Source organism: Branchiostoma belcheri, unplaced genomic scaffold, assembly GCF_001625305.1.
Source record: "Branchiostoma belcheri isolate BF01 breed outbred unplaced genomic scaffold, Haploidv18h27 scaffold390, whole genome shotgun sequence".
In the NCBI taxonomy this organism is placed as follows: Eukaryota; Metazoa; Chordata; class Leptocardii; order Amphioxiformes; family Branchiostomatidae; genus Branchiostoma; species Branchiostoma belcheri.
In genome coordinates this window covers 1-27,083 of record NW_017804010.1, presented here as the reverse complement: position 1 = coordinate 27,083, position 27,083 = coordinate 1, and the positions used below count along the sequence as shown (strand labels likewise).

Here is a 27,083-nt window from a genome sequence, read left to right as displayed (position 1 = left end):
AAGAAAAAGAATAATATGTGCCTGTTTAAATTTTCAAACAGAAAAATAATATTTACATTTTTATGACTCACGTGTATGTAATTATACTAGTGACAGATTGTCACATGTCTTCAGCCGATGCCAAAATTTTCTTCATTTTTTTCACGCCTGTGTCTTCCCTACATTTCTCCTGGTTCCAAATGAATAGCTTGAAATGTAATTTGGGTTCCTATGATCTGAATGGTTTTCCGTTGATTGTATTGTATGTAACACAATCGCATATTGGCAGCTGTGAGGTCGATAACAATCAAATCAGGCCGGCAGCACAGAGTGATTGGAAACATGGCGCAGATTTATTTCTGTGTAATACCATCAACTAGATTTGAGGTCAGGTCGCATTGGAAGACAAAATATGTCATTTTCATAACATGGATGCCTTTTGTATTGTAATTAGGATCTTAAGAGCAATTTATTTTTAGAAATTAGGACATTTCTTACCTAATTAAATGTGATGATATTAACTGAATGTTTGTATCGCTTTTTTCTCGTGTCCACCACATCTGCAACAACAACAGCGTGAGTGCAATTTCTCTTACAATATACTAGTAGTTAAATTTGGTTGCTTCAGCCCGAATGTATTTTTAGTGCCAAATAAAGCATATGAAGTTATATTGATACATGTAATAAAGAATAATAGAACAATTGTCAATTCTACACATATCAGTCTTGGAGAAAAACATTTATGAATTTACTACAATGCACCTGAAGCTTGTGATCTCTCTTGTTCAATTGTATTCTTGCTATTTGCTAACCCATTGATGTTTCCTTACAGTTTGATCGGTTTGGCTTTCTTTGGTGCCATCGGGATGACATTTGTGGTCCTGGCCTGTGCACTACCGCAGTTCAAGTAAGTCAGATAATTTTCCCACAAAAGCCAGGTGGTCCTTATGTACTTAGCACTTTAGCAGTGATTAACAGTACAGGTCAGCAGTATCATGTGGTCAATATCTTGAAAGTTCATCTGTATTGCTAGAAGTCATTATGAACAAGATTGAACTGTAATTGCGAAAATTGGATTGCTCATTCCTTGACAAAGACTGGAGTTGTACAGTCAAAAATTTGGGTGAGTCCAATTTTTTGTCTTGGCCATTACAGTTCAATCTTGTTCATCACTTGGTCAGTAGCCTTCTTATACTGAAATGACTTTGTTTCCTGCAGTCTGTGGTGGCCGTTCTTTGTGGTGATGTTCTACATCCTGGCACCGATTCCGTGGTGCATCTCTCGGCGTTACATGGAGGAAATGTCTGACTCGGCCAGCAGCGCCTGTACGGAACTGAGCATCTTCCTGACTACGGGGATTGTCGTGTCAGCATTTGGGCTGCCGATCGTGCTGGCAAGAGCAGGAGTAGTAAGTTATTGATCCCTTTCAATGATCACTCAGTAATAATCTGTACTAGCGGTAACTGTGCTTTAACTTTTTGCTTCCATGGTTCTCAGTATCATTCTGATTACCACAGGCATCCGATTGGACTGGTAAAAGTGGGAGTAGTGAGTCTTTTTTTTTTAACAACATCAAAATACCACCTCTGGGCACTGAACTATACATATGACTCCATGTAGGTATAGTTAGACTATGCTATGATGGCAGTTAACATTGTACTCAAAGGCATTACCCCAGGTATTGTGGCTCTGCCTTTAGGCTACCCATTGTACTGGCAATTCTATGCTAGATGATTGCAGTGCATGTTGGATTGATTATTGTAGTGAGATATGTGTATTGCATGTGTGTATTATGTTGCTATGGCTCAATGTACCTGAAATAAAGACATACTGTTCAATTCCTCTTCCAGATACAAGGTGCGGCCTGCGGTCTAACGGTAGCAGGTAATGTTGTCGTCTTCATCACCATCCTGGCATACTTCATCGTCTTCACAAGAGAAGACGACTTCGCTTTCTCGGGCTTCTGAGACAAGAAAACGCTTCTAACAATCGGATTATCCCACCGGTAATTCAACAACCCCACAGCAAACTATCCTGATGAGCTTCACATCCCTGTTTTTGGTAGTCTGGTATCCAGTTTTATCGTGGTTGGGGCATAGTAGTTGGAACAGGCTGTGTTTTCGGGGCTTTAATAGTTTCCCCCCACCCAGTACCAACAGGCCACCCCGGTAGGAGTGTTACACTAATAGAGATGGCACACTGGGGAGTATATATACATTTTGTTCATGGTGGGGCTAATCAATCTCCCATCGTGAAATACCTACCGGGAAACCTAGCTGAGGCAGATGGGGGAGAGCTCCTGCAGCCCCGAGGAAAATCTACCCCAACCACGAGAAGACTGGATACCAGGCTATGTTTTTGGATGGTACAGCCATAAACCTATTGTATAACAGTCTGTTGTAGGCCAGCCTATTCATATTCTGGGTAATATCAATCAATGAAGAACTTTTGTAGGCAAACAATGTTTTGTTGTGAACATGGGCACCCTATAACTTATAAGTATAAGCTTCTGTTGCTGATAGAAACTTTTAATTCTTGACCCAATGAACACCTACAACTATACAACTCTGTCCTTTTCATTTTCTACCCTCTTCACAATTTATATATATATTGAAAATGTTGCCCAGATCTAGACTTCCACCCCTTTGAACTTTTCAAAATGGAATAACCCTTGGTAGATCCTTTTGAGACTTGTACCATTGCATAGATGCAGTGCACTGCACAGCCATTGTTTAGATGTTTATTTATCTAGATGTTAATTTTCTGTATAATGTAATATTGTAGAAATCATGTGCATTCCGCATATTTTGTGTTGACAAATGTGGTGGGAAATTTCAGTTTGTAATGATGATAATGTTCATTCATGCATTTTTTTTATTTTACAAATATTGCAATTTTCAGCAGTAACAATATCAGTTGAATTAAGTTGAACTAGAAAGGCCAATATTTGCTTTGGAGCAAATATAGCGATGGGTTCACCACATTTTACCACATGGCAGGGAAAGAATGAGAAACACAAGGGAAAACAATGCTTTACATTGATATAACTATAGTATGAAGTAACATACAACTAAGACTACAACAGTTGGATAGCTATTCCCTACATTATTGGTTAGGATTGCATAATGCAAACTGTTGATTTTCAAGATAAAAAGAAGCGTTCATAGCCCGCATTCCAATGCTGGAGCAGGAAAGCTTAAAATACCTACCAAAACACTTGAATACAGACATACTGTCAGTATGGCATGGCTCTGTGCAGGTGTAAATGAAGTTAAGCCAGTTAAATCCCAACAGCCAATCAGCAAGGAGAATAGAGGAAAGCTGCATGCCTATTGGTTGATGCCTTGCATGCCATTGTGATGACTCATGTCCAAATGTGGTAAACACTGCACACTTACACAGTAATACATTAGCTATTACACAGCCAAAAAACTCAAATAAAACCATTCTAAAAGCCTGTATCACAATAATTTAAAAAACGCCTAGGGGTATTTGCCCACTGTACCTCCATACCAAATTTCAGGACCTTAGGCCCTAAAATGAAGAAGCTGAATCCATTTAAAGATATGGCAGGAGGAGGAGGAGGAGGAGAAGAAGGAGAAGAAACATCAGAAAAAGCAATATGGTTTCACCACACCACTTCGTGGTGTGGTGAACCCATAATAAAGTCAAGCTAACAGTGTCAGAGTTGGGTGGTAAGAAACCCCAGTACTGGGTGGTAAGAAAAAATCTATGAACAACCATTGTAAAATATCTGAATGTGTGTTCTATCAATAGTATGTACAGAATCTGATATATACTCTGCCATTATACAGTAATAATAGATACATTTTGTACTTGCATGCTATTGCAACTGTTTAGAAAGCCTGTTAAGCTTGTTGTTGCCAAGGAAGTCTATTGCCATGGATTTTGTATTGGTTATAAGTTTAAACAGAAGGGAGAAGGTTGAGTAGGTATTTTTGGTTGAAGAAAGCCCACATAGTGGGGATGAGAAAGCTTACAGAAATGCATTGGTTTTTAAATTTTTGAGCCACTGTGTTTGAAAAACTATGTTTCAACCTATACTGCTACAGTAGTACATGTACTGGATAAAGACATGTGTAGTTATCAATATCATATCATTTAACAATGTTTTCTTTGGGATATTTCCTCTGTGATTATATGTCGTCTAAAATATGGACAAAAGAAAGCTAGAACACAATGTTAAAGTCCCAAGAGTTATACTATTGTTGGTGTCTCAATTAAGTCATAGAAAATGCTCTTTACTGTAAAATATAACTTCTCAAAGCTAGGACATCTTTTTGCATTGCAGTCTAAATCGTGTATTATTAGCATGAGCTGTTTCTGATGTACAGAATTGCATTGAAAATGGTGTAGTTGATATTTCAGAACTTTGCTTGTTCATACGCTATATGTATGTGCCAGCTTTGTGTGTAGTATGTTCATTATATTAACTGTACATAGAGTATATGTTGATGTGAAGAAATGTTCAAGCTAGCTCCTTCTAGCTATATCTTATATAAGTCTTTATGTGGTGTGAAGTGTATGTATAGGTGAAACAACAACTTCTAGTTATCATTGTCTTAAACATGTTGGATACATTATTTAAAATGGAGGAATATCGAAAAAACAATGATCAGTTCCCAAAAATGTTACCGTGTTATACTGACTGTACATTTATGTACTGATACTAATATTCACATGCAGTTTGATATAATACCAGGTTTATACATATATAATTATATAGTAGAGGGGATTCATTCCTCAAGCTAACCGACATCTCGCACAAGCAGTCGTCCCTCAGTAAGACATCTGGAGCTGCATAGTTCCTGTTTAACAGGCTGAATAAAAGTTCTAAATGGCAACTATGTGGCTCCAGATGTCTTACTGAGGGATGACTGCGTGTGCGAGATGTCGGTTAGCTTTAGGAATGAATCCCCTCTACTGTATACATGTACATGTACCAGGTTTATATAAATGATTCATTCTGTAAAAAGTGTATGGATGGTTTTGAGTCAGAATTATTTGCAGGAAACTTTTGTAGATGGTGTTCCTTTTCAACATGTTGTGAACTCTATCAACTCAAGTCTTTGGTCTCTTCATTGACAGTTATGGAAACAAGATTACCGGGTAGCTAATAATCTCCAAGCAGATCTTTTGGTGGGGGTAAGACAGTTAGCCTCTACCAGGCTTCAGGAGGCTGCTGAAAAGAGTAGAAATTGGCCAAATAGAGAGATAGCATGCCAGGGGAGTTGGTCTGCTGGAGAGAACAGTTTGCCGCTCCCAGCAAATTAATACAGGCTGGCCAATTTGATACTGTCTTACCACCACTGAAAGATCTGCTTGGAGATTAATTTTGTAGTCTCCTCCAGGCTGGCTATGCTGCTGAAAAATTCTACAATTTGCTAGGGGAGTTTATATTGCCTCTAGTGCACTATATAGGTTGTATTTGGTCATGCAGGTCAAAGGGAAATGTTATCACAGGATCACTCTTCTGGCCATTTATGCACCCTATTTTTCCTCACTTGGTGGTCTACCCAAAGAAAAGCTGACAAAATATGAAGCCTGACAAAACATCTAAAAGTTAATTTAAACATGCAAGATAGGCTTAACCTCTGCTAGGTGAGTTGGCTCTTGACCCCAACTATATATTTACCAAAAAGAACAAACACAGAAAAGAAGTTATAGCACATGGACTGTTTATTTCGGGGGGAAAGAAGGAAAATAGACATAAAATAAATAGGTGACTCTTGAGAAAATACTGATAAAGACGCTCTTCATATAGAGTTTTTAAATATATAGTGATAGGTTATACAGTTAAAAATACATGTAGTATCAAGATTGTTACTGTTTGAAATTTAACCCAAAACGTGTGTGTTGTATATCCAAGTTTAAACCTTTGAATTAAAAAAGTACATCACAATGAAGATACATGTAGACTTCATGGAAGCCAGTAGTATCATGGACAATTGTGTGGAAGATCATCTATTTTAGATTTCATTGCAGGAGTTGTGTTAAAAGTATTTTTCAGCTTTGTGCATTTCACATACATGTATACTGTATATATGGTAGCGTAATGTAAGTCTAACTATGTGCCACGGTTTGTATTTATTTGATCCCGAGTCCTTGAAAGAGATTACAAGGCATATCATCATTCTAAAGTGCTTAGCCATGTAGACCACTTCTCTCCAATCTTTTGACACAGCCCTTTTAATACACGAAGTAAACAGAACAGACCAAGTTGCTGAGTGAATATCTTTCCTACATTTGCCACCACTATTTTTCTAGATGGAAGCCGGTCATCATCTAAATTTTCTATGGGGAAAACCAACCACACCATTCCAGGGCTTCATTTTAACAAGGGCAAGTCCTTCACACCAATTAAACATCCCATCCTAAATATACAGTCAAACCTGTAGTAGTGACACCAATGCATCCACTTTTTAGTGTTCCCTTAGAGATTATTTTCTTCCCAAGAACTAAGAATTTTGTCTATAGTGACCACCTGTGACCATTTTCATCAAGGTCCTTGAGTAAAAGAGGATACAATTCATATCATCGTTATTTTCCCAGCCTTACTAGTACATTTTCATCAAGGTCCTTTTCATCAAGGTCACTTTTGACAGGTTTGACAGTTATGTATTTCCAACATCCCACCCCACCCCACATGCACATGTACATGTACATGTGTTTCACTGTTTTGAATTTCCAACACCCCACCCCACATTTTCCCCGCACGTTTTCACTGTATGCAGGTCAGTAGCAGCAGTTTCTTATTTCCGCAACTCTTCTGGAACCTGGAGAATGAAAACAGAATAAGTATCAGCTCAAGTACAAATGTGACAGGACAATAAACTAGATGAATAAACATTAGACCAGGTCTACTTTAGACTAAGTGCAGGTTAGGTGCAAGTAGACATCATCAGATATACCTGCACTAACCTGCAAATGCGGGTGTTATTTCAAGCCCTCAAGTTTTGCATTTTGCAAATTACAATATTCATTTTTCTAAATACGTTTTTTGTAATACCATGTATGTGTAAGGATATTTGACTCTATGGTTTATTCCAACAACATTGTACATGTACATGTTTATGGACTTCTTAATACTTCAATCATGTACATGAAAACCTGTATGTTTTGTATTTAAAAGTTTGTCTGACCCTGACCTATTCCTTCATAACCTAAACAGAAAGCAGCCAGCTGTATTTTCTGATTTAACAAAACATAAACAACAACATAAACATATCTGGGCTTTGATTATTCTGCTGCCGGCTTCCCTGTCTCAGGGGCAGCAGTCGGCTAGACTGGACTCCATGTCTCCATGTGACCCTGTCCACTGTGGGTAAATGTTGGACAGTCCACACATTCAGAAAGGCTCAAACAAACAAACATACAAACAAACTCACGGCCTTCTTGAGCCCCTGGTCGAGGTCAGCGATGAGGTCAGAGGTCTCCTCAATGCCGCAGGACAGGCGGATCAGGTCGTCATGGATACCGAGTTTGTCACGGTCCTCCTTCGGAACTGACATGTGCGTCATCAGGCCACTGGACGAGAGGAAAAATAAAAATTAGGAACAACCTGTGGTGCAGGACAATTGTAGTTGTCTCTGGACCTGTGCCATGGTGCTCCTGCCCATGGATTACTTGGTGGTATAAAACTGTTTTACGCAGATGTATTTTTATTTGTCCCTTTTCCAATCAACCATAAGATCAGGAAAGAAAACAGAGAAGAAGGTAAATAACTTACGGGATCTCAGCCAGACTCTCGATACCTCCCAGACTCTCAGCCAGGGTGAAGATCTGTTAACAATATAAAAATATTCAAGCACCCCACTTTCTTTCTCTTCTCATAATCATTTTTATCCTATAACAGTCCTTGAGGGTTAAAAGGCCACATCAACAGAAAAAGATAGACTTAGTTTAATGACAATGCCTGTATCTTGGTTCACAAAGTATCAGGGAGTAAAAAGAGTCAAATTTTTGTCTCCGAGTTCTCTTTTGCCGAATTCCTACTTTTAAATGTCAGAGAATCCAGGAAAATACATTGGTGTGGTCTAAGCTGCACTGTCTTATAATACACATTTTTTACAAGGAAATGAGAAAACCAACTATTTCTCAATGACAGTTTCCACCATTATTCTGTGTCCTTCCATATTTTGTGGAAACAAGTGGAACAAACCTTGAGGTACTGTAGGAACTTGCTGGCACACTCCACGCCGCCCTTGATCCTGAAGGTCACCATGCCGGAACAGCCAGTCGCCTGCTTCTGCATCACAGGGTAGGACGGGTGGGAGGGCAGGCCTGTACGGAACAGACAAGGTTAAATCACATAACCTTCCATAACAGGCGACTACAAATGTTTTGTATGACAGGGTAGGAGGGGTGGGAGGGCAGGCCTGCACGGAACAGACATTCTCAAGGTCAAATCACATAACCTTCAAAGACAGGCAACTACAAACAACATCATTGTTGAAGTATGGTTACTAGTATGACGTGGCCATGGAAGGGAAGGCCTGTATTCAATAGAAAGAACATTGGATTCCATTTTGTTGTCAAATCACATGATATTAAAAGACAGGCAACTACAAATGTCTGAAGACAAAAGTACTGCATTACATGGTAGGAGGGGTGGGAGGGCAGGCTTGCATGGAACAGACAAGGTCAAGGTCAAATCACACCAACAGAAAAAAAAGAGCACAGCTCCAAATTTGGGTGCACTAGGGTATTTCGAGCCCTGTAATAACTTCAATGAAGACTACTGAATTAACTTGTTCTATCTGGAAATCAGCACCAAGGACAGGTGCCATGGACACATACCAATATGCAACCGTACTCACAAATAAACAAAGAAACAAACAAATAAACAGACCAGGGTAGAAGCTGTGGATGACACAGGGGTGACTCTCCAGAAACTTGGCCACGGCTAGTCCATTCTGGTAGTGCTGCTTCATCCTCACAGCAAGGGTCTTCAGGCCTCGATTCACAAGGAAACAGTCGAATGGAGCAGGGACGGCGCCAACCGCTGAAATATCACAAACATACACAAAGTCTCGTTATTTCTGATTATTAACTTTTATACTTTTACCTTTAAAGTATGTATTCCTGTTTTACTAGAAATAGAACAGTGTAACTGCTTTGTGTTTATTTTATTTTATTTTATTCACATGGATTTTTGAGCATTGGATAGGAAGCACTTGTTGTGCTTATGTAAATCCGCTGCTCATAAAGCTTTGTGTTTGTCTTATCAACATTTACAGATTCATTGAAACCTGTGTTAACGTACCTTAAAAGATTGTCAGCAGGGGTTCAATATGTATGGCATACTTTATGTTTTACCTAGACAAGCAATGCCTTGTATTTTACCATATTTGGGTGAGGATTGTATGTATTACCATATTTGGATAAAAGTTCTGCTTTACCATATACTAGTATGGGCAGGGGTTCTATTTTACCATATATGGACAGAGGTTCCATTTCACCATACATGGACACAGGTTCTATTTTACCATATTTGGATATGGGTTCTATTTTAGAGGTTCTATTTTACCATATAAGGACAGTGGTTCTATTTTACCATATTGCAGGAAGCGCAGTTTCTCGTGGATATCGTCCCTGTTGGTGACCACAGCTCCCATCACTACATCACTGTGGCCTGGAGGAGACAAAAGCAAACATTTCAATACTAACAGCAGTTTCTATGGCAACGTCAATTTTCAGAAAATAGTGTAATAACATACAGTTTAAGTCAGTGAAGGTTAGACATCCAGGTAAAAAGATACTCCAAAAAACAGTTATTCAAACAACTGGATATGATTTTGGAAATGGTCAGACGTTTCAGGTAGCATCCACTACCTTTTGTCAGTGACACTAGAGACAAGAGAATGGCAGGTTTATAAGCACAAACTATTGACTTATTTCAACATGTACTGAACAATATTAATTGTGCTGCACAATGGAGTTTTCATGCCAAGTGTAACAAGTGCCACCCACCGTTCATGTACTTGGTGACCGAGTGAAATGCAATATCAGCTCCATGGTCCAGGGGGCGCTGTTGCACAGTATAAAAAATGCAACTGTTATCTTCAAGCATTTGAACCACTTGCTAAGAGCCTGGTCCTCAAAAACAAGACAATGACTATGGATTGAATATTTCCTATACTTAAGTCTATGCTAAAGAGTGGTGAGTGTAGTTTTTTTTGGTTTGAAAAGTATTGATGTGAGAATATTTTGGAACCTTTTTCTCTTCTTTCATCAAACTGGAATCAAGTAACTTTTATCAATTTCTTCCTATCTTGAATACTAGTAATCCTTTCACCCGAATAGCGCTGATTTCCAAGGGAGCCCATAACATATAAACAGAATAGAAACTTTTATTCTGAGTTACATAACAGTACCTACATGTATAAGTACTAGTAACAAGCCATTCTGTACCTGGAAGTAAGAAGGCATGAAAGTGTTAAGAGCAACCAGAATTGTTTTACACATGAATACCTTCTTTTCCCTTCTAACACGAAATTTAAAACTAAATTTACAGTAAGCAATTCTGATTTACAGTACTGTACCTGGAAGTAAGAAGACATGAAGGTGTTGTCAGCGACCAGTATGATGTCCCTCCCCTTCACCACATCAGCCACAGCCTGGATATCCACCACTCGCAGGGTGGGGTTAGTCGGGGTCTCAATCCAAACCAACTGTACAAAACACAGAGGCAAAACTTTAGCAAAGGGCTGTGCCAGAGTGAACAGAGTACGAGAGAAAACAGCAAACGAAACAAAACACGGTCAGATAAAAACTGAGGTTCTCAATATCTGAAAACAAACATAGTGTCAGTTCAGTTCAGGTCATCCTCAAACGAGGTGCCATGGCTGTGCATGGCAGCCAGCTGGTGTAAAAAAAACAAAGTGTAAAAAAGTGTTTAAAAATTTAAGATTTGTTATGAATTTCCTTATGCTTCTAGGAGCAAGCGGACCCGAGTGAGTGAGTGAGTGAGTGAGTGAGTGAGTGAGTGAGTGAGTGAGTGAGTGAGTGAGTGAGTATGAATTTCCTGCTTTATTCATTATTCAATTTCTTCTGAATTTCTTGCTGTTTCTGGACATATTTCTGTCTCTTCCTTCTACTTGACCTCCAACTCATCCTTCCTGGTTGTCTGCGGACATATCACGATTTTGCATCATTGTGCAAAGCCCTGACCACCCCTTACCTTGGTGTTCGGCTTGATAGCTGCTGCTACGTTTGCTGCATCTGTGCAGTCCACAAAACTGGTCTCAATGCCGTTCCTGCTGGCCACCCGACGGAAATACCTGTTAGTACCTGTGAAGGAAGACAAATGACCGCTTAGGATAAACTACATTTCTTACTTTTCATGCAGGCCTTTGTTCATTTGGGGGAAATTTTCAATCTCTGTGATAGTTTTTCCTTCTCTGGGACCAGACATCTACGATCTAGAAACTGCTATCTGTTTTCCAGCTTTTCATGTACAGCTTTTCATGTACAATGTACAAAAGACATCCAAACGAAGATATCCAGCAAGACAGGACATTTCTAGATGACTTCTAGAAGTTAAGTAGATCTAGAAATCTGGGACAAAACATCCCTTTTCAAGCTGTAGTTTTCAAAGTTCAAGTTTCCAGGGCCCCACCAAGATGGGCAAGGTAAAAATAAACAAACAAACAAACATGACCCTGACCTCCGTAGACATCATCCATACTGACAATGTGGTCTCCCTGCTGCAGGAGTTTTGTGATGGTGTCTGTGGCAGCCAGGCCGGAGGAGAACGTCAGGCCTGATGGGGGAAGAACATAGTCAGTCCAATCATTCATTCATCTACTCATTAAAGGGAAATACATTTTGCTAACAAAGTTGTTAGGAAGCCAGACAGTTGCAAGAGATATAGAGATTGTTGAGACCTTACCAAAAAAAAAAAGCATATTTTGTCAACATCTCAAAAATATTTTCTGACAGCAAATGAGTGAGCTAGTTTTCTTGATACAAGAAAGAAGGAAATATCTTAGCTTTTGTTAGAAAATTGTAGGTTAACAATTTTGAATAGAAGCATATATAAAAGAGCATTTTGCACTTACCATACTTTCCATTCTCCAAGGCAGCGAAACACTCCTCCAGACAGTTCCGTGTGGGGTTTCCAGCACGGGAGTACTCAAAACCCTGCAGAAACAAGAAATTGGAGACTTCAGAGTTCCAGAAAGTGCTTCAGGTTTTCATGAATGTATTGAAACTGTGTGGAAAGGATTGTATGATGTATCACCTTTTATTCTCCCTGCAACTACATGTAGATTGTCCAAGCATTGTGGTTTATATTTCATAGCATGATGTACTAGTATTGTAATATTGTATTGTATGATCAGGATATTTAATGCTATTGAAGTATGATGCAACTTTCTCTGCTGTTACAACATGGTTTATGTACATATAAAAATAAACTTTTCCTGAACCAATGCTGCCTAAAACAATTCTTTCAACATATCCTTTTCCCCTTTCTTCCACATTCTTATACTTAGTTTTGCCACTTGCCACTCCTCCCTACATCTGCTTGGAGACAAACACTAGCCCCTTCATGCTACATGTCAGTCACATGACCTGCTATCAAGAGGCCGACAAACACTCCACAACAGAGCAAACCCGTCACTACAGTAACGGTGGCATCGATAAAGCGGCCGTCGAGATAAGGGGGCAAACATCCTATTGGGAAAGCTTAATTTGTTTTACTTCTCTGATGACGTACCAAAATAAATGGCAGTAGAAAGAGGACTGCATGCCTCCGTGAATAGTTTGATCAGGTAGCCTCCGTAGCAGGCTTACATGTATTATTAAGAACTGGGGGTTTGGTGGTCTTCGGCTGTTTTCTGATTAGCCCAGTTCTAAAAACGGGGGTAATTCAACCGGGTCGGCTATGTTGTCTATATGCAATCAGAAAATAGCACATTAAAGCTCCCAAAGACCCTGAAGACCGCCCAAACCCCCAGTTTTTGGCATGCTATGGAGGCTAGCAGAAAGGGGTCTGCATGCCTCCGTGAATAGTTTCATCAGGTTGATAAGACACTGAGTAAAGAGACCAGTCCTGAGGAAGGTGACAGACGGCCACTGAAACGTCGGCTGAAGAAAAGACTTGTTTGCGCAAAAAGAGTCTCTTTACTCAGGTCTGCATTCTGTTTTTGTAAGGCATAAGTTGCAAGTAGCTATCTTAATCTTATGCATTATTTTATTGGTCCACACTAATTCAACCATTTCAATGCAAAGTGTGGTGAATTTAGCACAATGTCTTAGGGCCTGAAAGTGAATAAATTTTCAGTTAAGAGCTGGAGGAATTTTACATAGTTTGTAAGGCATTATAAACCCCATTCATAGCCCATTGTCAAATGAATGACAAGGGGCAATACAACTGTGAAACCTAACAGATGGTGGTAGGAAATAGCTGTGCATAAATTACCTTAGGTTAGCTTTAGCAATGGAGATAAAACAGCTTGTCGCTTTCATCAGCAATTTTTGGTAGGTGTGTTTGTAGGCAGTAGGGCATGTTTTATTCCTGAATTGTCTAAGTGTGTAATTTTTTAACACACCTGAGTGATATGGTATGTAATTATAGTTATACACCTGAGTGATATGGCTTTTTTTTCAAAGGGATTCGCTCACTATGTAAGGCCAAGAGACTGCTCCTAGGATTTTGTACTTCTACTTTTAGAAGTAATTTATAGGTAGTACTGCCATGGTACTTTTTATCAGGGGACCACAAAGAGCAGAAGACATCAGACCAAATCTTACATCTGCTTGAGGATAATTATTCCCTGGGTCACGAGTGGGTCACATGGCTGTAGTACTGTACATTATGGTCTGCTACACTCTAACATACAGATGGTCACACAAAATCACCAACACCAACAGATTATACCAACTTATGGTCTAAGATTGTTCCAGCAATCTTGGTGAAACAATATGTGGCTTGGGATAGCAAGGTGTTTTTTTAACCTCCTTGGAGAATGAAAACAAAATGCTGTTATATAGTGATGACTACAGGTTTCTGTTTCAATTAATTATTCAGAATTTTTTGGTGGTTTAAAGTTGATGCCAGTCGATTCTTTGTGTTACTAAGTGTTATTATAAATCGTTTGATATTGTAATCATATGCTCTTTACGTTTCGTTAAAAAAACCCAGCTTGGTAACGAAGGCCTTGGGTGTGATATAGATTTACAGATAGGTCGATCGATGTAACATGATCAGCAAAGGCCACTATGGCCATGTGCCTACAACTTTAGCTAGAGTGGTTCACCATAAGGCCGGGTTACTCACACGAATATAACTGCTATTTCGCTTATAAAAACCACATACAACGCTACAGATCCTGTTGCTATTGAATCTAGTCCTACACCAACAGTTTATGCCTTCAACGTAGCGTACGATTTTGCAAAGTCACTCTTCAAAACCACTCAACCAAAAATCCTGGAAGAACCAAAATGTCGTCTGCTATACCGGCTACTTACCGAGTGTTGTCCGGGCGCTTTTTGCTTGAACGTCGTTGCTAGGGAAATTGGTGGGATAACAGCCTTGGAGTTCCACTGTTCAGGGTCTTGTCCTGCGTGAATCGCGTCCGTAGCGAAGTGAGGAAAGGCGGAAAGAAAGCCGGCGTTGTCGCCATCGATGCACCCGTTGTTAGCGGCCATGTTGGACTCAAATGTGGCAAACCCGGAGGAAGAACTGGGGGTGTGTCTGATGACGTGTGATGACGTCAGGGTCAAATGCGGGTCACGGGGCCGGAAAACGCGGGAAAGGTGTTTAGAACTCGTAGCAAAGGAAGAAAAAGAACAGCAAATTTTACCGTTTCTTGCTATTTTTGCGGCCGATCCACGATTGAACAACAGCCCTAATGAAGCTATAAACATATCTGCACACGATATTTTACCATAGAAGCATACTTTTTCGAGAAAATGCTGATTTAGCCAAGTCAAAATCACAAGACCACCATTGTCGGTAAATATTTGATCAAAGGAGGCGGGGCATAGGTGGAGTTATGCCACGTGACGGATTTATTGACCTTTTTGGCATAGTCACGATTGCACCATTCTTTTCAGGTCTTGTCACTAAAAAAAACGGCACAGGCAAAAATTGCTGAGTCATGATTACGTATTGCGTTTTCAGTAATATTTAGCAAATTTTACCTAGATATGAAATACTGTACAGTGTGTACAGGTAACGTCATCATACTTACTGGAGTGTAGTTAGATTTAATAGCAAAACTTTTGAGTACGATCATTTGTGGTTGTACATGCTTTTAAAAGTGGAATCGTGAATAAAATCGCTTTCTTTCCTTTTAGGAAGTTCTGAGCGACTATGTACGCTTATACAGGATAGGTGTAACTATTTATATAAACTAGCCCAGTGTACGTGTGTTTATATATAGGGCCATACAATACCTGCCAGAAGGATGTTTACCAAAACCTTTACCTTTGGACCGGACTAACCTTACCCTCAGGAACCCTATAAGATAGACATGGTTAAATAGAGCCACGTATTAAAAGTATGGACTTTAAACTCCAAGCAGATGTGTTGACGTTGTTTGCCTTTTGTGCGCTTTTTCGCCCTTTGCCCTTTCAATGGCGATACTTTTCGATTTTTTAAAACCACAGTTTTCACTGGAAGCCTGCATCATCATCATCTGGTCGTGAGAGTTTCACGGATGCTTACTTGTATACTTGGATAAAATTACCCCACTGGGCAAGCTTGGAAAAACTGGTCAAAAGCCTACTTCACAGATTCATAGAGCAAATCGGACAAATTCTTCGAAATCGCAAAATCGTTCTTTAATTCTTTAATGATGGAAATGTATGGCAAAACATAAGTTCACTTTCAAGAAAAAAAGGAAATGCATGACATGTGTTTCAAGGTTGACCCGTTCTTGTGGTTTAAGGCACAACCCGTCATTCTATATCGCACTTTCCGTTTTCTTGTCCGTCAACTTCTTTGCAGCTATTCTTACCTGTACTCTTACAACTTGCCATCCGTTTTTGCATCCATTGTTCTTGATGTTTTTGTTATCAACAACTACAGGAAAAAGTTGACTACGTACCGTTGTCAATTTCGAATGTAGTTTTCGGACTGTTTAGTGAGCAATGTCTGTTCTCCGATTCAGTACGTGGGCTGCAATTATCAATTGTCAAAATGCAGATGTAACTTTTCAATAAACCATCACTACTAAAGAAGTAAAGTTATCTTTGTCGATCCTTGCCAGTGAAGTTTTGTAGCCAGTCCCGAACCTCATCCAAATGGTAACCCTCCGGTCCAAGACCTCCCTTGTAGACAACTCTACCGTCTAGAATCACAAACAGACGGTCAGGATAACAGGCGTAGGTTTTTGCTACGTTGTTGTCCATCGTATCCACTACAATTGGACAATACGGGACGAGGTTATCAGCGAGTTGCTGCAGTTTTCTGGCGGCCGCTAGGCGCTCCTGCAGAGAACGGTGCTGAGGGATGGTGATGTTGTTCTTCAGGGCCCAGCCGCCAGGGGGATGTGCCTCGGCCAGGTAAACCTACACGGCAAGAGGAGGAAGGGGGTATTTAGGGGTGTTTTGAACTTGTGACTCTCTTGTGTTCTTCCACCGTACCATGGATTCACAAAGTTTTGTAACCACTTATCGCTGTAAATCTACAGTTTAAGTTTCGTAACCATTTTTGTACATCTGTAATCGTAAGTTTTAAAGCTACTTATTGCTTGTAATGTATCAACGGTGCTATGATGTACTGTTTCTGAAGTCTTTGTGTGAATAAAGTTATTAAAAAAATATTCACAATGTTCAATTCGACCTTCCTGCCAGTCTGGTTACACCATTTCCCATTCACCTCCTAAGACTGAGAAACTACACTAGCATACACACAGAAAATAAAACTTCCGTACACAATAAAGGGATGAATGGATGGGTTGGGAGGGAGGGAGGGAGGGATCGGTGGATGGATGGATGGATGGATGGATGAATCGATCGAAATAGTATGACGATAACTACCGTGAGGAAGTCTGCAGTTTGCCTGATGTCCGCTGCGAGGCGCTTGAAGTCGGCCAGTTTGCCCCGGAACGGAGGTCATGAACAGCTGCCGCAGTTCAGTACCAGGGGACGGCCTGGAGAAAAAGGAAAAAACAACTCTATATAAGACTAAAAAAGGTAACATTTGTAAAGGAAATGCACAATGTTTACCTAGGTACCTTAACATGGTCTAGCCTAACGAACTACTGCTCTGTTTATTCATTAACACATTGATATATAACTGTTACATGTATGTACGGTGCTCAGCCCCTCAGTCTGTCCTGTTACATCATGTAATCCAACACCACAGGGTGTCTGCTACAGCACCAGTTACCATGGCGACAGACGTCTGTCCCAGGTCACTGACCTTGTGTGTGGAGTACAAGAATAAGAAATAGAGCAAAAACAACATGTTTTCGCAATAATCTTCACTTTTAAATGCTCCTAGATTAAAACCTAGAAAAATCACTATATTCAAATTACGAGCTTCAGTATCGAGTGTTCGAATCATTCATGTACTGAGATAAGAAAAAAAACAAAACAAAAACAAACAGACAAACAGAAAAACAAATAAAACTCATTACCTGGATTTCCGAATTCTAAAAGGTCCCGTGTTCTTCCCGTGTCCAGTTCGATGACGTCACACCTCGGCGCCGGTGACCCGACCATGACGTAACTGCTGACATCACGCCACACCGCCCCACACACGTCCAGGTAGGCTGAGAGACTTAGGAAGGTGCCTGAGTTGGAAGAGCAAAATCCTCCCATTATAATGTTCCGTAAGTTACAGCCAGCCAAATAAACAATCAACCGACTAACTTATCTGTCTTTAAATGTATCTGTATTTGTGGCCTATATCCCTATAGAGCCGGTACAGCCGCCCTTCAGCGTAACACACCAGCTTCGCAGGCACGCGGCGCGGTGTCAGCTGGCTATATTACACCGAACGACTTGTTACACCTAACCCTAACATCTACAGTAACTTTAATCAGTCAACTAATAAACCAACCAACCAACCAACCAACCAACCAACCAACCAACCAACCAACCAACCAACCAACCAACCAACCAACCAACCAACCAACCAACCGGTTAAGAAATGCAAAAGTACAAAATCATTGCAAAGCGTTATTTTTTTTTTTTACATAACAGTGACATAAAAACTGTATCAACCACAAATTCCCCTAATGCAAATAGCATCAGCTGTGACATAATGGTTTCCACCTCGACATTACCGTTAAGATTCTTTATAAGTTGATTCTTTATAAGTTGACTCAACAATTCACAAAGTACAGGGACTTTCGTAACACAATGCACAACTAAGATAGACACAGCTAAATACATGTATGGATAAAGTCATCCTACTTACGGAATATAATGTTATGTATGCAGCTACGTACAGAATATATAACTGTCACAGTGGTAACATTAGATGTTTAATTAACTGTTCTCTAGCGTATAGTCTCTAAGATTTCAACATTCTTTAATGTGTCCCCTGTTCGCACACTATATATAACGTTACATAACGTTAATATATAACAGTAACAGTTACCTGCATAGTCGTCGAACTCTAGCGGACAGTCCCAAAACTGCGTTGCCTTGGCAACTCTAACCAGGATCTCGCGCTGTCTGTCGGGAGAGACGACTCCCAGGATCCTCAGGACGATCAGCTGTACCGTCCATTTTACCAGAAAACACAGGTAGGAGAACAGCGTTCGAAAGAACCCACGAACCGCCATGTTGGTAGCAAACAGTACTACAAGGTCACCGATAACTAAAAACACACGTACGTAGCGCTACACTTAAGCGCTCAGTCAGGGTTCGACAAGCCCGTTGCGTAACACCCTTAAGTCCTTTAAGAGTTACTTGAAGACTTCTAGGCCCCAGTCAATAAGGCGCAGTGCTCTTAAGACCTCTTGAAGGTTGTGCAGTTAAAGAGGTCATTTGTTTAAAGTGTCGTAACGCCCACTGCTGGTTATTAGGTAACCTGTGCACTGGGCTGACCTTGACCGGTGTTTGTTCTTGGGTCCAGTCATCCAGGTCAGATTAAAAGGCCGCTCGTGGTAAAAGTAACACAGAGGGACGATTAAAGTTTAACTTGAAGTTACTTTTTTTAACTAATGATGTTTTGTAACCTTTTTTATTACTTGTAGATGGAGTTAATCAAATCTATATAAGACGGATCCAATCCAAGCGTAAATCAATAAAGGCATTGCCGCAGAGGAAAGGGGCCACTGTCCGTCTGGTCATTCACCTTTGGCACAGTCCTAGAGTTGACGTAGCCTCAACATTGCTGCTGTGTTACGCCGAAGGGCGGTTATACCGGCTTTACAGATACAGACACCACTACTTATCATTACCTGTCATTAATTTAATACCTGCCAACACTCGATTTGCAAATACAATGTGTCGTATCAGTCCAGTCTCTGTACGCTGTTTTTATTCAGGTCATCAGGCAACAGAATCCTGCAACCTTTGACCTTTTAACCCCACAACAAGTCGAGGCAGGCGCCTGCCAGGGTATGTTTTTATTGCAATTTTGTGTCGGTTTCACCTTAAAATTACGTACTATTCGTCCAGTTTGTGAGATGTTAAGACATCAGATGTACTAGTTACTGGAAGCAAAAGCATTTTCTGTTATATACGAAGCAAAAACTGTTACATTTAGTTTTGTTTCTCTCGATAAAATTATGCCCCCCCCACAACTCAGGTCTGTACTACCGGATCATCACTATGCACTAGTACTAGTACTATGAGATTATAAGAAAAAAGGACGTCGTGTTTAGAATAATGGCTACTGAAGGCTGTGAAGAGGACCAAGAGACTGAAGATTCAACATTTGTAGAGGACTCGGAGCGAGGTAAGTTATAAACGTTATGATTTGCAATAAAACAATTATAATTGTAACGGTTATGGCTTTGTGATTATGGTGATTTGTAGGTGACTGTATGGAGAGATGTGAACCCTGCCCAGTCGACCCTGCATTGAAAAAAAACTCCTCAGAAAAAAGACATAACAAAAAACAACAAACATAATTATTAATTATCTGTAGCCTGGGTACCATCTGGATTTTCACTCCGCAACGCTCGAAAAATCACGAGTTAAAATCGGGATGGTACCCAGGCTAAATTGCTTGCATGTTGCAGTGTGGTGTGTGGGTGACCGGTGTCAGGCCCCCTGCTCCTACGATGGACAGTACTACACCGCTGTTATCCAGTCGGTCCACACGAGCCCCGCACAGTCGACCCCGCGTGTCACCGTCAAGTTCTGCGGGTTTGAGTCGGATGAAAATGAGGAAGTTCCCGTTGCAGAACTCAGGAAGCTGTCCAGGAGGGAGAAAACTAGAGCCTGTACACCTGAGAGAAATGGTGAGGGAACTTCTTACAGTTTCATGATCAAGCATAAAATTATACCATGGATAAGCTCCTTGCGTATATAAAATGCAACATGGTGTGTTTTGTATCACTTAAGGTGCCAAGGAGATACTAGTACATGTATTATCTAACTTAGTGCATTTGGCCCATGTAGGGCGTGAATATGCAATAAAGTTCATTGTCATTGTCATTATCAACAATTGCTATTTTCCCAGTAGGGCTGGGGGTGAGGGTGATGCGGAATACATCATGTTGTATTCTATTTATGTCATACCCACCCAAGAAAACACACATTTCAATGCCAAATGTACCAGAAATTGAGAATTGTTTTTTTTAATTCCTCAGTGGAAGTTCCTGCTGGTGACACCAGTATGTTTAGTCCCTTACAGGGAGACGAAACCAGGAAACATCTGGGGTAAGAAGTCTTTTTTTTGTTGTTGTTTTTTCATGAGGTACTACTAGGATTTTGTGTGAGACAGGTATACAGGCAGGTACTAGTATTTGTTGATAGGGAGGGCCAAAAGGCCTTGTCTAGATTTTCTATTGTTCTGTTTCTTCCGTGCGTTTCTAATAAACCTCAGCTCCGACATACTAGTAATAATCGTATACCAATAGTGCATGTATGTCTTCAAGCTCATTGGCTATGATTTTGTACATGTTTCTATAAAACTTGTCTTTCCCTCAGAGCAAAGTTTGCCAAGCTTGAGGATTCAGATGATGACATGACCTCCCCGCCACCACCACCGCGGCCTGCCGGCCCACAGAAGTACAAACCTCTGAAACTGGGCAGGAAGAGAAGAGCAGGCCCGCAGGTGCAGTACTGAGCTCGGCTGCTAGGGGGCAGGACAGTCCCCGCTACTCCTCCTCAAGGTAGCCATGGTTCTTATCATATCCAGAACTGTACATATCTAGTTCTAAGTCTGGATGGCTTAGGGGTAGGATAGGGCACGGTTCTGGATAGTCTCCGTGTATGCAAGAACATAGATTTGTCCATGGCACGGTTCTGGATATGCTTGAACTATCCACAACTGTGCATGGGCATGGTACTGGATAAAACATGATTACTGTATGTGTGACCCAGTGTGATACCATTACTACCGGTATTGGTATCACACTGGGGTTGTGGGGAAGAGCATGGCTTTTTTCCCTAAATGTACATGCTATGATGTAAAATGTTCGCTGATGATATTTTTGTTGTTCCTGGATACTGTAGTAGCTCGTCTCACCTGCCCAGCCCTAGAGAGAATGAAAACAGAGCCGACAGCACCGGGAGAGGGGACCACAGCTTCAGAATGGAAGGTATATGCTTGCTTATGAAATAAAGACTTTTCGGTTGACTTCATCAACCTTGTTCACAGAATGGACCTGTCTACTCTTGGACGTCACGTGTCTCTGACGTCACGTTCCAAGAGTAGATGGCATTCCGTGAACAAGGTTGATGGAGTCAACCGAAAATGTGGGGTAAGTCCCAATTCTATATCTAGTGTTGGAAGTTAAAGTTCAGTCTTTATTTCATAATGATTTGTACCAACACAGATGAACTTTCATGCTATATTCTTGCTTGTATGCCTGGATTGATACACCAGTTCTGTACTTAGTCTGATATTACTTTTCATTTAGACCTCACAAGCCATCAATGTTTCGGAAACATTGCCATGTTTTTCCACTGTGTTTCAGGTTTCAGTGATGAAGATTATGAGAAGCCGTTCTTCAGGAACCACTCTCATGTGGGGAAGAAGGAGCCCTTTGTTCTCTCACCTGCAGGAGAAACACCTGTTGTACAGGTAAACACCTGTTGTACAGGTAAACACCTGTTGTACAGGTAAACACCTGTTGTACAGGTAAAACACCTGTTGTATATGTAAAAAACAGGCTTATACTTTCACAGAGTAACAAGAGTTGGGGCACAATGTATAATGATATAAAATGAGTCAGTATTTTCAGCCCCAAAAATTGTTTCCACAAAAATGTTCTGACAAAAGTTTCAAATTCATGGCTCTCTCTCATACTAATTTGCCTAAAGATTCCTGCTACCATCAACCGTTACCTGCGCGACTACCAGAGGGAGGGAGTGCAGTTCCTGTATCGGCAGTACGAGGCTGGAATGGGGGCCATACTGGGGGACGACATGGGGCTGGGGAAAACTGTCCAGGTCTGTTCTGAATTGTTGCATTCCTTTCAGTGTCAAGGGCCAATGGCTGAATAGTGCTGAACACCATCCACATGTTAGAAAATGTCTGTCCTTGGTGCTAAACACTATCCACATATTAGAAAAGGTCTGTCCTTGGTGCTGAACACTATCCACATATTAGACAAGGTCTGTCCTTGGTACTTAACACACGCATGAGGTATTACATGTATGTATGTACATGAAAGATAGAAATTTGAGCACTTGTCAGCTTAGTTACAACTTTACGAAATGGCCTGAGTTGTAATTACTGGTACAACAAATAAACTGAAACTGAAACTGTTTTTTTAGGTTTATTTTCTATATCTATGACTTCAGGTGATTTCCTTCCTGTCTGCTGTGTTGGGAAGAACTGGGACGAGAGAAGACATCACCAACTTCAAGAAGGTCAGATGCTAGATTTTAGTGGTACAAAAATTTGCGACAGAAATAGCAGTTTGTTACAGAGTCGCCTGTAAGGACTTAACATGGCATCACAGAGTTCCCTGAATAGCTAGAACTACATGTAGGTCAGTCAGTCAGAGATATCAGTGACAGGAACACAGGAAGAAGGTAGGACTGACAGTAGGCAGGGACTTCAGATGTACCTTAGATTAGGAAGGGAATAAAATAGAGGTGTTCAACTCCAGTCTTTGTCTGTGGTCTTCATGAGTTAGGGAGGGATTGTAGACCAAAACATGACACAACAGATACAGGTAACTTTTCTCGTGATATATTTCCAGAAGAGGCAAGACTCTCCTGATGACCACGAGGAGAAACAGCAGGTATTTCTGATCGTCAGTCCTGCTTCTGTTCTGTACAACTGGCTGGACGAACTGGAGACATGGGGACACTTCAGAGTCGGGTAAAAAAACTGAATTATTTTTTTGGAGTATGGAGTACAAAACATACGTCTGCTTCGGGCTACAAAGTTTTTACAAAGGTTTTATCATACAGTGATTAGATTGGAGTTTTGTGAAGGGATATGAAATGTGTTGGATTTCTGAGGCATCTGATTTTTATTAAGTTGCCAGTCTTATTTTGTACTATGGCACACAAGTTTACTACAGTAGCTAATATAACTTTTTTCCCTGATTATTCAGTAAGTACCACGGAGACCCGAGCCTGCGGGATGAGGTGCTGACCAGAGCGGAGGCAGGAAGGCTGGACATTGTCATCACTACGTACGAAACTCTTAGGAGGAACCTGGTAAGTCCAGGTTGTCTTCTGAAAGGGTCGGGGAACAACCCAAACTATTTTTTAGTTTGTTTGTTTGATTTTTATTTGTTTGAGCCTTTTATTTGTTTGAGCCTGTTAAATCATAAAAGATTTTTCTACCTCATGAAATATTCAAATCACCTTGCCGGCAGTTTTTTGTTAAAGGTCATGAGGGAAAAGGTCTGGTTCAGACAAAATGTAGCAACTTATCGGTTACATGATTGGAGTCCTACCAAATCCATAGAAGTACAGTTGCAAAAACCTAGACTTTTGATGAAGCCCTTGTTTCCGAAAGGTCAAGATTATTAATCTATAAACAGAAGTTTTATCTACCCTAAGTACAAGCAACTCAAAGGCTCTTTACACGCTACATACACTAATCATTAAAATCATTGAAGATGCACTTCCTACATTGTCCTTCAAGTAATTTGTTGTTTTTCCTCTCAGAATGAGGTGAACTCTGTGAGGTTTGACTGGTCAGCTGTGATTGTGGACGAGTGCCACGTACAACATGGAGATGTGAAATCTTTAATTTCTTGTTATCATATCTTACACGTTGTTTTTCATCTCAGAATGAGGTGAACTCTGTGCGGTTTGACTGGTCAGCTGTGATCGTGGATGAGTGCCACAAGATTAAGGAGAAGAAGGCGAAGATCACGGAGGCCATGGGTCAACTGCGCGTCCGTCGTCGGGTGGGGCTCACCGGGACGATCCTGCAGAACAACCTCATGGAGATGTGGTGTGTGCTCAACTGGTGAGGACGCACAAACAAACAAACAAACACAGAAACACACACAAACACACTCACACACACACAAACACATGTACATACACGTGTGAACACACACGAACACACATACAAACATCCTAAAGAACAACCTCATGGAGATGTGGTGTGTGCTCAACTGGTGAGGACGCACAGACAAGCAAACAAACAAACACACACAAGACAAACACACAGGCAAACACACACACAAATGCCATTCCTTGGGTCTGAATGCCATCCACACACACAAACACATGCAAACAAACCTGTCCTTGCTTCTGAATGCCATCCACACACACAAACACACACACAAACATGTCTGTCCTTGGTGCTGAGCGCCATCCACACAAACATACAAGATACAAGCTACATGATTAGCGTCCTACGAAAACCATATTAAGCAATGGTATTATAGTACTGTTGTACAAAGTCTATTTACAGATGTTACATGTACAAACTTTGCAATAGTTTTAATCATTACATGAGTTTTTCGTTACAGATACATCTGTCTCATGTTTTTCCTTTCTCTCCCATCAGGGCCAACCCAGGTTGCCTAGGTGATGACAAAGATTTTAGGGCCAAGTTCGTGCAGCCAATCGAGGAAGGGCAGAAGATGAACTCAACAAAACGGCAGCTGGCCGAAGCTCGGAGAAGTAAGAAAGTTAATGTTGTTCCTTAGAAAGCACTCTAGAACAAGTTGTTCTGCCAAGTTTGTTTGCTGAAAGAAATTGTCTGCCAGATCTAGATGTCACCTGATTCTGTCCATGAAAGAACAATAAAACCTCAGTGGCCTCAATTGCCTCTATTGAACACCAATCAATACTGATTACCACTGTAAAAATGCCACACACTAGTAAAGACAAATTTACTGCTCATAGTATTAAAAAAAACATGAAGTCTGGATGTCTTGAATTTCTTTGCTGCTCTGTAGAAGCCAAGATGCTGAGCAACCTGAGGAAAAAGTGGTTCATCCGCAGAACCAAGAAGATCATAGCAGACCAGCTTCCCACTAAAGGTAGTGTATGTGCTGTAACCATAACCCTTTCAAGTAGCTTGCACATCATGTCATGAGCAACAACAGCCGGGATTCAAACTCCCAGATTCTTTGTAAAGAGGCATATGGTCACTCACAACATTTTCTCACAAGGACTCCGACCCGTTTGTTATGTATAAAAGGGTTTGTATCTACAAACTCTGAGATGTAAACCGTGAACTAGAATCAACTGGTCTTTGCAGTCACTCACTTGAAATGACAGGAAGTAATCTCCATATCTAATTATCCAGTAGTGGAGTTTGAATTGTCTACAAGAACTGGATTGTTAATCATTAGTCGCAAATTTTTCTAGGATTTCCCTTTTTTATTGTCAGTAATAACCAAACAACTGTCTGTTCTGGAGAGTGAGGATGGTGATGAACATCTGTTTTCTCCCCACAGAGGAGCAGGTGGTGTTCTGTAAGCTGTCCGATTTCCAGCAGACCTGTTACCAGTCAGTGCTGGAGAGTGAGGATGTGCAGCTGGTCCTACACCAAAACGACCCGTGCGACTGCAACAGTGGGCTCAGGCAGAGGGAGTGCTGCCATGAGGTAAGCAATGGTTGAACAGTTAGCAGATGCCAAGACAGCTATCTCCAGGTAAGGAAAAATTTTCCTCGTTCAATTGTTTTACTTGCAATTTCAGTAGCATGTATGTATGGTCCTGTGGTAAGTGATCTTGCCTCTGGACTAAGTTATAGAAATCCCATCCAACAAGATGAAGCTAGCTAGTATAACTCATTTTGAACTGAGTCAAGTGAGGAAATAATGTCTTTCCAAAGATCACAACATGTACAGTAGGAGAGATTCAAACCCAAAACCTTTAGATTCAACAACCCTAACCACAGACTGCCTTACCACCTTGTTTGTTTACACAGAGACAAATGAAGACGGAGAATACGTGAGACAGTAAATGTTCAGCTACCCAAGTGTTCTGTTGACGATGTCCATGCATATGGCTTGTGAAGAGAGAATAATTAAAATTGTCCTTGCGGTCTAGTGTGTAGTAACTGTTGATACGTTATACATTTGTACCTTATTCTCTTCCTTCACAGACCAATAAAGAGGGAGAATTAGTGAAACAGTTGATGTTCAGCTACCTGAGTGTCCTGCTGAAGGTGTCCAACCACGTGGCCCTCCTCCTTCCAGAGATGCAGGGCAGTAAGAAGGCCCTGAAGAGAACCCAGCGGGTATGTGATGTGGTGTTCAGCAAACATCCGCACTTTGTCAGGCTGGCAAGGGAGGCAGCGTTTAGGACACTGTCTGATCCAAAGTACTGTGGAAAAATGCAGGTATGTATTTCTGGAAAGAAAATGTTTTAAATTAAATCCCTTTAAACGTCTTAAGTTGAAATCCAACTTTGTAAGGCTGGCCAGGGAAGCAGCGTTTAGGACTCTGTCAGACCCAAAATACTGTGGAAAAATGCAGGTTTGTGTGTATTTCTGAAAATGTTTCAAATTAAATCCCTTGTAGTTTCCATGTAAAGCTATTCATTTCATTGAAATCCACATTTTGT

The 27,083-nt window shown here is 40.7% G+C and overlaps 4 protein-coding genes and 1 long non-coding RNA gene across 6 annotated transcripts; 3 read left to right on the top strand and 2 right to left on the bottom strand.

The window, feature by feature from the left end:
* Positions 1 to 817: 817 nt before the first annotated feature.
* Positions 818 to 2,904, top strand: LOC109476825 (leptin receptor overlapping transcript-like 1). The gene is made up of 3 exons (XM_019777844.1): positions 818 to 886; positions 1,198 to 1,387; positions 1,830 to 2,904. The coding sequence occupies exons 1-3, from the start codon at positions 846 to 848 to the stop codon at positions 1,944 to 1,946; spliced, it is 348 nt and encodes a 115-aa protein (XP_019633403.1). The 5' UTR covers positions 818 to 845; the 3' UTR covers positions 1,947 to 2,904.
* A 3,459-nt stretch (positions 2,905 to 6,363) lies between these two features.
* LOC109476828 (cystathionine gamma-lyase-like) lies at positions 6,364 to 14,820 on the bottom strand. Its single transcript, XM_019777847.1, has 12 exons — positions 14,476 to 14,820; positions 12,063 to 12,144; positions 11,669 to 11,764; positions 11,183 to 11,292; positions 10,545 to 10,673; positions 9,973 to 10,030; positions 9,557 to 9,634; positions 8,852 to 9,004; positions 8,162 to 8,283; positions 7,730 to 7,782; positions 7,389 to 7,527; positions 6,364 to 6,776 (listed from the first exon to the last, which is right to left on the bottom strand). Exons 1-12 carry the CDS (start codon positions 14,653 to 14,655, stop codon positions 6,753 to 6,755), a joined length of 1,224 nt encoding a protein of 407 aa, XP_019633406.1. The 5' UTR covers positions 14,656 to 14,820; the 3' UTR covers positions 6,364 to 6,752.
* A 1,005-nt stretch (positions 14,821 to 15,825) lies between these two features.
* Positions 15,826 to 18,749, bottom strand: LOC109476824. The gene is made up of 3 exons (XM_019777843.1): positions 18,563 to 18,749; positions 17,595 to 17,750; positions 15,826 to 16,370 (listed from the first exon to the last, which is right to left on the bottom strand). Exons 1-3 carry the CDS (start codon positions 18,747 to 18,749, stop codon positions 16,198 to 16,200), a joined length of 516 nt encoding a protein of 171 aa, XP_019633402.1. The 3' UTR covers positions 15,826 to 16,197.
* A 749-nt stretch (positions 18,750 to 19,498) lies between these two features.
* Positions 19,499 to 20,224, top strand: LOC109476823. The gene is made up of 3 exons (XR_002140632.1): positions 19,499 to 19,530; positions 19,721 to 19,870; positions 20,157 to 20,224. It is a non-coding gene; the product is annotated as an uncharacterized LOC109476823 (long non-coding RNA).
* A 988-nt stretch (positions 20,225 to 21,212) lies between these two features.
* LOC109476821 (DNA excision repair protein ERCC-6-like 2) lies at positions 21,213 to 26,988 on the top strand. Of its 2 annotated transcripts, none has more exons than XM_019777840.1 (12): positions 21,213 to 21,254; positions 21,601 to 21,683; positions 22,062 to 22,168; positions 22,408 to 22,536; positions 22,891 to 22,959; positions 23,295 to 23,416; positions 23,655 to 23,760; positions 24,342 to 24,523; positions 25,073 to 25,188; positions 25,467 to 25,550; positions 25,971 to 26,119; positions 26,623 to 26,988. In XM_019777840.1, the coding sequence occupies exons 2-12, from the start codon at positions 21,677 to 21,679 to the stop codon at positions 26,887 to 26,889; spliced, it is 1,338 nt and encodes a 445-aa protein (XP_019633399.1). In that variant the 5' UTR covers positions 21,213 to 21,254; positions 21,601 to 21,676; the 3' UTR covers positions 26,890 to 26,988. The 2 variants fall into 2 exon arrangements, with proteins under 2 accessions (XP_019633399.1, XP_019633398.1); XM_019777839.1 differs by having other exon boundaries at positions 21,215 to 21,254; positions 21,598 to 21,683.
* Positions 26,989 to 27,083: the final 95 nt, after the last annotated feature.

Excerpts from the sequence above, each read along its gene's own strand:
- LOC109476825 (XM_019777844.1), top strand. The coding sequence starts at position 846 with ATGACATTTGTGGTCCTGGCCTGTGCACTACCGCAGTTCAA. Across the intron at positions 887-1,197 it reads TGTGCACTACCGCAGTTCAA|TCTGTGGTGGCCGTTCTTTG; the intron begins GTAAGTCAGATA and ends TGTTTCCTGCAG. Across the intron at positions 1,388-1,829 it reads TGCTGGCAAGAGCAGGAGTA|ATACAAGGTGCGGCCTGCGG; the intron begins GTAAGTTATTGA and ends TTCCTCTTCCAG.
- LOC109476828 (XM_019777847.1), bottom strand. The coding sequence starts at position 14,655 with ATGGCCGCTAACAACGGGTGCATCGATGGCGACAACGCCGGCTTTCTT. Across the intron at positions 11,765-12,062 it reads CTTGGAGAATGGAAAGTATG|GCCTGACGTTCTCCTCCGGC; the intron begins GTAAGTGCAAAA and ends TTCCCCCATCAG. Across the intron at positions 8,284-8,851 it reads CATCCACAGCTTCTACCCTG|GCCTGCCCTCCCACCCGTCC; the intron begins GTCTGTTTATTT and ends TGTTCCGTACAG.
- LOC109476824 (XM_019777843.1), bottom strand. The coding sequence starts at position 18,749 with ATGGCGGTTCGTGGGTTCTTTCGAACGCTGTTCTCCTACCTGTGTTTT. Across the intron at positions 17,751-18,562 it reads AGAGTTCGACGACTATGCAG|GCACCTTCCTAAGTCTCTCA; the intron begins GTAACTGTTACT and ends CTTCCAACTCAG. Across the intron at positions 16,371-17,594 it reads TTTAGAATTCGGAAATCCAG|TGGATACGATGGACAACAAC; the intron begins GTAATGAGTTTT and ends GTCCAATTGTAG.
- LOC109476821 (XM_019777840.1), top strand. Across the intron at positions 22,960-23,294 it reads ACATCACCAACTTCAAGAAG|AAGAGGCAAGACTCTCCTGA; the intron begins GTCAGATGCTAG and ends ATATATTTCCAG. Across the intron at positions 26,120-26,622 it reads AGAGGGAGTGCTGCCATGAG|ACCAATAAAGAGGGAGAATT; the intron begins GTAAGCAATGGT and ends CTTCCTTCACAG.